This window comes from Megalops cyprinoides, chromosome 4 (genome assembly GCF_013368585.1).
Source record: "Megalops cyprinoides isolate fMegCyp1 chromosome 4, fMegCyp1.pri, whole genome shotgun sequence".
In the NCBI taxonomy this organism is placed as follows: Eukaryota; Metazoa; Chordata; class Actinopteri; order Elopiformes; family Megalopidae; genus Megalops; species Megalops cyprinoides.
This window is the reverse complement of record NC_050586.1, coordinates 37244992-37256134: the sequence shown is the minus strand read 5'-3', so window position 1 is coordinate 37256134 and position 11143 is coordinate 37244992. Positions and strand designations below refer to the sequence as shown.

The following is an 11143-nucleotide window of genomic DNA, read 5'->3' as shown; positions in this document are numbered from 1 at the left end:
ACGCATAATGGGCTGAATTCATTTTCAGTATTCTGCGGGCTGTCTAAATCCAAGCATTTAATTAGAGCATTCTTCATCCCTAACTTGGATTTAATTGAGTGAGAGAATGACATTATCGGGCTGCCGATTGCTGTTTCTGGGGCAGCGCGTGTTCTTCCATTGTCCAATTCGTGCTCGAAAGCATAGCTTCCGCAAAAACAAACAAACCCCGTGCGGAACAATACAGCCGACGCAGGTGCCCACTGGTTGTCTGGCTTCTCCAATGGCAACCCCCATGACAATTTGAAGAGACAAAAGATGCCCGTGGAAAAACATGCCTATAATTAATTGCTAATTGGTTCCGTCCTTTTCAACCTGTGCTGTAGAAAAACCCAGCTCAAGTTGTCAGTGCAGGTGGTATTTCTTTCATGCAATGCCTTTTTGAGTGTTCATTGGTAAAGGCAATGTCTCCTTATACCTCGATCTGTGAATCCCCAGACCCTGTTTGCCATGACACTTCCTGTGGGACTTTGTGCCATTTCCTCGATGAAAAAAAAATGGATGTTTACGTTTATGGACGCCCACGCATGAATTACTTCATAAATAAAATAACCCACACGCGTACGCGCGGGAGCACATGTAAACACACGGACACACACACGCACGCGCACGCGCACGCGCGCGGACACTTTGCACTTGACTGATTATTGACTGAATTAATCTACTGGCGCCAGATGAATCTGAGGTAAACAAGAGTTTGTTCTCCGCTCCCAGCGCGACATTCACCATGCGCAGAATTCTGGGAGACGCGATCTTATGAACAGTGGGTCACAATTTTCCGCGGCTCTCTCATCAGTGTGTGAAAAATTACCTAATGAAGAATAGGTTTCACATTTCCACAAACTAATTAACCCGGGGAAAGTGAAACTAATTGTTATATTTGCGTAATATAATTTCACATCTGTTACTTGAATCAGAAAATCTTTATCTTCATGTTGCATCTTTGGTGCTTTTCTTATAGGTTTTTGTGGGTTGTATAGGTTTTACGGGTTTCTACCGCCACCCAATATATCAAAACAAGGGTAGGCCTAAATATTCACAAAAATAAAAGGACATGTTCTTTGTTTTTATTTTAAAAGCGATGCACCCCTTTGTATTCTATAGCCATTTGCACACTGCATATTATGGTCTTGAGTGGAAGATGCGCTCAGACCACGCTGCGCTGTCATCCGTAAGTAACCATCTGACTGCCTTGTCAAGAACGTGTAAACGAAACGTTTTCGAGAATCCAGGTGATACTGGCCCCAGCCCACTCGTTTCTTACTTCTGACTGGCACGTTCATGAACCAACTGCATGGCAGTATAATTGCATTATTAAATCGTTTACTCATTGTGATATTACCTCTTCTTTTTTGCAAAACAGTCGCATACGATAACCAAACCACAGGCATTTCGAAAACAAACACATAGCCTACAGCTTACATGCAACCTTACATGCGTAATTAAATTCAATTGTGCCCAACCACATATGCTGTATTTCTCAAAAAGATTTTTCTTAATCTTTCTTAATTTTTTCTTAATAGTACTTTTTCTTTATATTTTCGATAGGTTTGTGCATTTAATTATTAAATTATATTAATTATCATATTATTATAAATTATATTAATTATTTTCAATTAATTAATATAATTTAATAATTATATTAATATTAATTGAAAATATTTTTCTGATAAGCATGGTGAAAGATAAGTTGCCTTTCTTGTCAACAGAATAGTACATTACAATTGGAAAAATCATCAACATATTGTTGAACATGTTTTTGGTGGTGTGTTTTACAGAACACTATTAGATGATATCTTCTTGAAGCATTGTGTTTGTCTTTGAATTACCACTGATCCCATAATTCACTTAAAGTTTATATTCCAAACCAGATCCACCTTTTATAAAACTGCTGTCACAACTGCTAGACCTGCAGCCATCAGCTTCAAACTAATGGCTTAATGGACTGACGTTTGTGCATGGTTTGGCCCCATTGTTGTTATGTTGCTCAGAGGGGGTTCAAAATCACAACTCCCCTCAGAGGAGATTCCTGTAATTCATCAAGTGTACGTAAGATAGGCCAGTTATCCTCTTAACATGACTCAAAGACAAAGTCTTGAGAAGAACATCCATTTCTCTTCTGATATGGAACAACACCATGCCATGCACACTTACTGTGCTAGCCTATTAGCATGAGACCACAAAATCTTGAATGCAACTTAAGCAACAATTGATTCTCCAAAATTCAGCAGAGATGACTTTACAGGACTCAAGATGGACAGACTGAAGCCCCCTCTACCTCGCATTTAAATGTAAGGGACCTCCTACAATAGTAAAGAGACCTACAGGTAAACGGGATGGGACCACTTCCATGTATCAATTTAGACTATGTTTGACAAGTCTTCAAAAAAGAGCATTACATCATTGAGAAAAATCCTAAATGTCTGAGCATAAGCTTAATTGTATGTTCTGGTAAATAATACTGAATTTAAATGGGGAATCTATTGACTTAATCTGGTTTTTCAAAGACAATACATTTTTACCACAGAAAATAGGAATGTGTGCATTTTATCAAGTTATGGCAAAAAATTGTCATTTGCTTACAATATTGCTAGACATACAATTGTCTTCGTTAAGATTTAAAATCAGCAGTCATCCCCTGCTTCTAATTCAATTTCAACATTCTTCTGTGAACAAGGAATAAAAAGCAGGCAAGAGACCTCAGTGAATATTTGTTGAGACCGAGATCTGTGAAACTCTTTACTTCAGTCAATAGACATCACAATTTCCAAATCAAGACTAATAACTAATCTTATAGCTTCCTTGCTAACAGAATTGCTTATTAGTAGATGGAATTATTCCTGTACCTACGGAATTGACGAACAACCCACAATATCCGTCCACAATTTTGGAATGGTCAAAATTGCCTGTCTCCCTTGGGCTACTAGTGATTTAATCTGAACCTGGACCAGCATTTGGCCTTGGATAGGTGTCCATTCCAAATGAGCTTGGTACCGTTTGAGATGTCTTCCTCCCAGGGAAAGCAAGGAGTTTACCTTGGAATATTTTACCTCTGGCTTGCTTACTGGGGTGCTCTTTTTTCATTGAAAGGCTTTTGCCTCCTTAACCCTATATTTTCAAAGTGAAACTATCCAAAATAACTCATGTTACATGGGTTAATTGACCTTACTTGCACAGCATTAACCCATCTAATTACTGAACTAATCTAAACTAATTATATCTTTCTTTCAAAAATATACACAGAAATGTAATTAGCATTATTCTACATTTGTGCCACCTCATCCTCGTTTATGTTTTTAAATAGCGGTGTTCTACGTGTTTCAATGTATATAATTATACCAGAGCACACAATTAGAACTGGATTTAGGCTTCTTCACATCTTTGTCTCAATATAATACTCAAATTATTTTATCCCTGTTTCTACTATTTTCTTGTTATTTCTATCATTTATTATCATTTTGTTTGCGTTAACCCCCCATTCCAATATTTTCTGGATCATTTCATGCATGTTATAGCCATCACCTTACATTTGTAATAATTACAGTGTATCTCAAAGATGTTATTTTGTTGCATGACATAAAATACTTTAGCATTTTTGAATTTAAAGATTTAAAATATAGTATATGTAATGTTTTAGTGCCTAAATATTAAATTAATTTCTATAGAACATCACTAATTCATTTGTCAACATACTAACTTGCATGTTGGTTCGTATAAAAACTTGATACTATAAACGAATCGCCTAATGAAGATAATGATCACAATAATATTGCAGTTACCAATATTTTTGCATATACCAATATATATACCAATTTTTACCACAGTCTGTTTTATCATGATATTATGGTACTCATGTACTAATTGATATTAGCGGACCAGTGTTACATGGGTTGTATTGTGCTTAGTCATGGAGTCAACCGTTAGTGGTGTTAGAACAATATTTTATTTGTTTGATTGAAAGTAATATGGTGAACGTTTAAAACAGAAATTCAACGCTTTCTTCTCCCTCCCTCCCTCCGCTTTAAATTCGAAGCCTTCGTTCATTCTGCTATCCTTCTGCTTAGGCTGACCTGTTATCTTGTTTGGTCGGGAGTCACGTGTTCTCTACCCATCTCCTTAAAAGCCACGGAGAACTACGGCTTTCCAACGGAAGCTGGAAAGTTGCTTGTGGTCGCAAAGATTTGCCTGGGAGTCTACGCGAGCTACGCGCAATTCGCCTTAATGTTTACATCTCCTGATCTCCACAATAAAGACTTCTGTAAGGAATCTTTTATGAATCAAAATAAATACTGGCTATATTAACGCAAATACTACATTACAGTGGGCTTCAGGTGCCATGCATGTTCCATTGACTGTTGCAGAGCATCATAGTGTTCATGGAAAATGGTGGCCTAAGGCTCGGCGAGGCGTTGTGCTAGACCAGCGTTTCCCAACCCTCTCCTGGAGGACGCCTTGTCCTGCATGTTTTAGATCTCTCCCTGCTCCGACACAGCTGATTCAAATGATCAACTCGTTATGAGCTCCTGAAGCTGCTTAATAACAAACGGATCAGTCTGTCTTTATAGGCACACCCATTGCTATTACACCTTAATTACTATTATTTCAGATAATATGCAGAATAGCAGTAATAGTAATTACACTTAATGTATCATTTTTATACCAACATGTTCCCAGCTGGGCTAAACTATTTTGATCTTTTTCATCAAAATAATTAAAACTACCGATATATTCCAACGAAGCAGAATTGTTAGTGTAATAGTGTCATAGTATATGATGGCACAACTATCGCATTTGACAAAAGTAATAATACATGCTTATTCTATCAATAATCGACAACCTTTCATCACAACACGGCCTAATTAATTGAAATACCTTAAAATAAAATGCCCTGGTTTGGAGGGTCCGCGGGTCAAACAGAAATGTATAAACATTTTTTCCATTCGGTAAATAAATCCTTACCTTCGGTCACCACAGTTGCCAATCCAGTCAATGTAATCATCATTGTTGGGCTTTTGTTTGTGGTTTTGTCATTTTAGAATCTAGATTCATGACCGAATTGCCTCGTGGTTCTGTCCCTTTCACCCACACCAACTACACCACTTTTAATCCCGAAGCTACTAAACGCGCCAACTCTTCTGTGAAATCATGGCGTGCATGAATACGCGAATATAGTCAAATGTATCAAATCAATGTTACGCGATTTGTTCGAATACAAATATTCACATTCTGATTTATTTCGCCAAACCAGAAGAATTATTATGAAATCGTTCATTGAAATTCTCTCTCACGCACCTCTCGTGCGATGGCATGTGTACAATTTCCGTCATTTTGTAGTTGGGGGAGAGCTCGCAGTGAAGCCCAAACAGCAAAGACAAAGCGCCATTGGTAATATGACATATTGAAAATGATTTTATTCATCCATTTACATTAAACCGATATAAACCTGCCCAGGAAATAAAATTATGTGGCTGGTATAAGATCAAACATTAAGTAACCCAGTTTCAATAATAATCACAGACAATAAGTTAGAACAGATCACAAATCGACCAGAAGGTAACAAGAATGTTTTATCTACACAAAACATCCTATATAACAGGTAATATTTTCTTGTCTTAAAACCGATACCTCTCCATTGTATTACTTGGCCAGCACATGCAGACAACTATGATTCTTTTGATTCTTTAGGAATTCTCTTATGAATATTTACCCTCTTCTTCCTTCCAAATTTTACCATTTTTTAAAAATGGCTTATTCTTTCTCCAATTATCCTAACATCCGGGGATTGAACCATTCACGTGCACTGCTACTCGTGCGTTTAGCCCGTTTCCGGATGCGGTGACATCTTAAAACAGCACTCACAGCTAATTGAGTTTCAGTTGAAAATAATAAGAATTTTCCCAAAAAACTCTTAAACCCAACACAATGAAAATATCTAAAATAAATAAATAAATACATAAATAAATCAAAAATCGTATTTACTAGTTAGTGCAGTACAATCACAGCTAATGAAAATAAAACGGTTGATTTACTTTAAATGAATTAATTAATAAATTAACAATTAATAAACAATTATATAAAGACAGATTAAACAAGTTGACAAATGGTCTTATATTTAAATAAGTTAAAGCAAAGAATTAAAAAAAAAAATCACAGAGACGTTCGAAATTAGCAATTAACATTTGATATGATCAGCTCTCGTTACCCCATTTCTCACGCAGATGTGCCAAGGTGATTGTTGTTCAGAACTAGTCTCCGTTCTTTTTTCCCTTGTACTCAAAAAATCACATCCTGAGTTGGCTTCCCGGTGATATTGAGATGACGGGGATTTTTTTTTTTTCAGAAACAAAAGGAAAAAATGAGCACTTCAATCGTTCTCATTAGGTGAAACTCATGGAGACTGTGTGCTCCAGCGCTTTGCGGCGCAGGGAGGCGATGCTCGTCCCTCTCCAGACGTCACTGTCCGGAGAGCTACAAAGCTGGGGAGAGCCGGTCACATTTGTAGGACCGGAGAGGGACGCCGGCACCATACCAGGAAATGTGGGCTGGTAGAGGTGTGACTGGAGCCCTGAGCCGTTAGAGGACAGGCTGTTGGACAAACTCATCGAGTTGGGAGGGGGCCCTGCTCCAAGGCTGCACTGGGACAAGGACTGGGCCATGGCCTGCTGCCGGCCCAAGGCGGGTGGGAGTTGCAGCTGAGAAACGCCAGGCATCCCGGCTGCGGCCCAGCGGGTATCGTTGGCATGGAAAGAGCAGAGACTGTCGCCCATAGCCGCCGCTGCGGCCGCGGCAGAGGGGAACTGTGGCAGGCCGTGCGTCGGCAACAGGGTGCCCGGGGCTCGGAAAACGTTGGTGGTCTTCTTGCGCTTCTTCCATTTGGCACGCCTATTCTGAAACCAAACCTGGTGGGGGGGAAATAATTGAGGAATTTGACTACGGAGTTCAATGACGTATAAGAAAAGCAAAACTACATATCATGTTCAAATAGATGTATTGTAGGCTTAGGTGCGTATACAGTACTGCACAAAACACACCAAACTGAAGTATCTGAACAGTCAGTAGTTTGAAAGAATCAAATCATTTATTTATTTGTAATATATTTTAGAGAACATAGCCTCAATCAAATTCCTATACCGCTAGGTTCTGTTAGATATGCGATTGTAGCGGGCACTACGTGGGGCAAAACGCGATCGTGTAAAACATTACTGTTGAGAATTTCACATGCATGTAATTAAAACACAACTTGCACACATTCTTTAATTTTATCAACACGCGATTGTTCAAGCTGAATGCATTATACGCATCATAAAGGCAACATCACTTACAAAAAAAACCCTTCGTTTTCAGTGCCTTCAGATATGTCTACATCTTGATATTTATCAATGTTGGCAACGTTTGTGAGATAGGTCCGTAATACTGTTATTATTATTATTATTATTGGTGGTGGTAGTTGGAAGAAAGCTTTAAATTTTTATATAAATAAGTAATTATGTATCTCAGACAAACGTGCTCTATGATAAATGTGCCACTGTAGTAGACCTGACGAAACAAAATCAAAAAGTCACAAATTCCGCAAATATGACTGTGAAAATACAAACACACAGATACCGCCTGGCACAGCCTGCTGTATATGATACGGAGTGTTACATCTGTGCTCGGATACACGAGCTTTATAAAGACCTCATTGCAGCTTGGCCAATGATTAATGTGCGGATTTGGTAGGAAGTCTGTAGCACCGCATTAAAACTCAAATCCAAGGTTCATTCCGTGCAGCCAGCCGTGAAATCCCGGCCAAATTCATTACACATGGAGAGAAAGAAAATGCAATTTCTCATTCCATTAAAAAAGTACGATATATTCTCAGCCTGGCCTCTATTAAGACGTAGTAGTTGATAGACCTTCTCAAAGGAGAACAGTGAGCCGGCAATCGAGTAAGCTACACCAGGAACACCCAGTTTTATAAGACGGCATAAAATATTCTTTTCAGGGATCATTCTGCCGATATTGAGTGGCTTGTTTTTATTGTATGAATAAAATATTAAAGGTTAATCATTCCATGATATAGACTAATGATTATGCTTATTATATTGCATATTATCAATTCATTTGCATTATTTTCACATTACTGGTTAATAAACCGTCGCTTGTTATAAAGAATAAAGAATGCTGGAATTGGTTGATTGCAATGACCATGGTTTTATGATCAGTATAGATATAGGCATAAAGTAGACATGATTGGAATATATATATATGTGTGTGTGTGTGTGTGTGTGTGTGTCTATCTTACATTTTTTTCGCCTTAATGCAACAGTAAAGCGAAAAAACGATTCATTACGATGTCAAGACGGGAAAATAAACTCATAACCAGTAACTGTTTAATAACTATAATAATAACTAAATAAATATTAAATATGATCTACAGTGCTCAAAGCGGATATTTTTCATTTTTATCGAGAATTTGCATGAACCACTTACAAACAAACTGGAACAAATCCACTGAAACCTTTTCCTCTAACAGTGGGGAAAATTGCCAGTGGCCCTGCATTGCATGTGGGGGGTATTGCCAAAATTCGACGTCCACTCAAATTTATAATTTATAATTCAAAATGAACCCTCGATCTGAACACATAAGCCAAGAAGCAAAATGATCACACTGCGAGGCACCGTTAAGTTGCATGTAAATCTTTCACTCAACTCTGACAAAATATGGTATTTGATGCCATGGTTCATGAGGTGATAATTTAAAGAAAAAAAGAAAACAATACAGAATCACACACCATATTTAAAACCCTGCAGTGAAATAAAAACAGGAGGGTAATAATACCATTGTCAATAATGTATCAATAGCCAACGACGTTTTCTATGGCGTATATCGCTGTGTTCCTATTGCTTTGTTGGAAAACTGGTTTTTGTGTTGGAAAAGCTTGAAGTGAAATGTTTATTTAAAATGTTATTTTGTCATTAAACCTTTTCTAAAGGATTCATAGAGGAGTTTTGGAAATTTCAGCACCAAGGCTAGAGGTCGCGGCTATGCCCAGCGCCGCCCGACTATCACTCCATTATTCTCTCAGGAAATGCCTTCATCGGACCTTTCAGCTTTGTCTATTATTCATTTATACAACTAGATACTTAGTGCAGCAATTCAAGTTAAGTACCTTGCACGAAGATATAATGGCAGCGCAGCAATTTAACATGCAGCCAACAAACCACAGGTTATGAGAGAAGAGCGGCTAGCGCGTTTTCTTTCGCTGATAATTTGACAACGACAAGGTGTACTAATTCATACATACAAACAAACATATTTCGACTGCATGATACAATTATGTTTTCCGTTTGTGAGCGGAGGGGCGGGGTCTTCAAAAGACGCGTTCTGACCGCGCATTTTAATTTAACTGGAAAAATACATTCTTCGGCAACAATCACTATATGAATGTGACAGGTTTTATTGGTGCAGCTGTACAGTTTGATTAAATTGTGTTGGACCTCGTTACATAAACTATTTGGAAAACAAATATGTATTTTGCACCTTGTGCACAATGTGCACAAGGTACCCTTTACATTGCATTTACGTTACCTTGCTCCATGACACCTGCCTATCAGCGTTTCGTCTTTGCGTATGAAAAGACGTAATAATGCATGCGCCCATTGATAATCAAAGCCTGAATCACTAGTAAACGCCTTTTATTCCGTTGTGTCTTTGTTGTTACAGTTTTGGCGCATTGTGCCGCGGCACAGAAAGGGGTCTCTCAACATTTCTATCACTACAATTTAAAAGCCGTATCTTTCGTACCCTTCAGGTCCTGACAAATCTAGATAACTGACGCCTGCGTCGTTTTAGACGGTAAGATAATAGACACGTAGAACCGAATGTCATTGCAAACTGTCTTACCTGTACACGTGATTCTGTCAGACCGATCCTTAGCGCCAGTTCTTCTCTCATGAAGATATCTGGGTAATGGGTTTTTGCGAAGCTTCTCTCAAGTTCGTTAAGCTGGGCTGGGGTAAAACGGGTCCGGTGCCTCTTCTGTTTCTGCTGGCTTTGTTGCCCGCCTGACTGGTTGGGATTTTGCTGTTGCTGCTGTTTCTCCTGGTCTTTCGTGTTGACCTGCATACCGGGAGCATTGGATCCAGCATTGTTTATGTCGTCTCCAGAGAGAAGCGTCGCTCCTTCAACAGCGTCGGAACCCGGCGGTAGATCGCCCGGGTGCCCGGGGTCAGACACCCCGGCTCCTAGTCTGCACTTCAACGCCTCCCGGTGTCCTAGAAGCTCCGCCGCTGCATCCTTCATCCCTGGGAAGCAATGACATGTTACATGAGTCAAATATAAGATGCGCCAACGTGAATCTTTCTCTTATTTCTTGTTTTGCATTGTCTGTAAGAAAGAAACAGTTAAAACATCAGCAAAACATTCGTAAATTATCTGTTTACATCTTTTTTTTATCTTACATATTGTACTGTTTGCGCTTTAAAATATCAATAGTCGTACAGGTAGGAAAAAGAAAATATTTCCGAAGACAGGTATAAATTGATGCACGTCTAAACACCGCTATTTTATTTATTCACTTTTTACAACAGCGTTACATGCGCAATCCATTTCTTCTTTACACATACTTAATTTTGTTTGATCACATCAATATTTGAGAACGGCGAAATCAAATTACGGTGTAATATAAAATAATTGCCGTTCGACTGAATTAGTTTACTTAAATGAGATTAAGCTAAAATACGAGTCAAATTGTCAATTTCATTGCTTGATTTTGTTAGATGAGAGAAGTTCCACACGCTTACAGTAGAGTTGAAGACCGGAGTTTGGTGGCGATAACTCACCGAGGCGAGCATCCAGGAGGTCGGCGTGCGAGAGCATTGCGCACCGCTCCAGGGCGAAATGCTTTCCAAAAAAATCTACGACTTAAAACTATTTAAAAGTATATATAGCCTAAATGAAAGAAAATTCGGTTTGTGTTTAAAAAGGAGGTCCCTTGCATTATAATGTCCTTTAGAGGGATGGGGAGGCGCTTAATAGTTGAATGAACCCATGAGCTTCTTCAAATAAGAGCCAATCAGAATTGAAGCTGGGAAATGTCAGCCTTGCCCGAGTTTCCATCGC

General features: G+C 38.7%; 1 protein-coding gene across 1 annotated transcript; it reads right to left on the bottom strand.

Moving 5' to 3' along the window:
- Positions 1-6416: 6416 nt before the first annotated feature.
- LOC118775928 (homeobox protein orthopedia B) lies at positions 6417-10900 on the bottom strand. Its single transcript, XM_036525894.1, has 3 exons — positions 10864-10900; positions 9926-10326; positions 6417-6938 (listed from the first exon to the last, which is right to left on the bottom strand). The coding sequence occupies exons 1-3, from the start codon at positions 10898-10900 to the stop codon at positions 6417-6419; spliced, it is 960 nt and encodes a 319-aa protein (XP_036381787.1).
- Between the last annotated feature and the right edge of the window lie 243 nt (positions 10901-11143).

What these genes read in the sequence shown, in the direction of transcription:
- LOC118775928 (XM_036525894.1), bottom strand. Translation starts at nt 10,900, where the DNA reads ATGCTCTCGCACGCCGACCTCCTGGATGCTCGCCTCG. An exon ending in CCTCCTGGATGCTCGCCTCG is followed by an intron (nt 10,327 to 10,863) that starts GTGAGTTATCGC and finishes ATTGCTTCCCAG; the next exon opens with GGATGAAGGATGCAGCGGCG. An exon ending in TGACAGAATCACGTGTACAG is followed by an intron (nt 6,939 to 9,925) that starts GTAAGACAGTTT and finishes CCCCCCCACCAG; the next exon opens with GTTTGGTTTCAGAATAGGCG.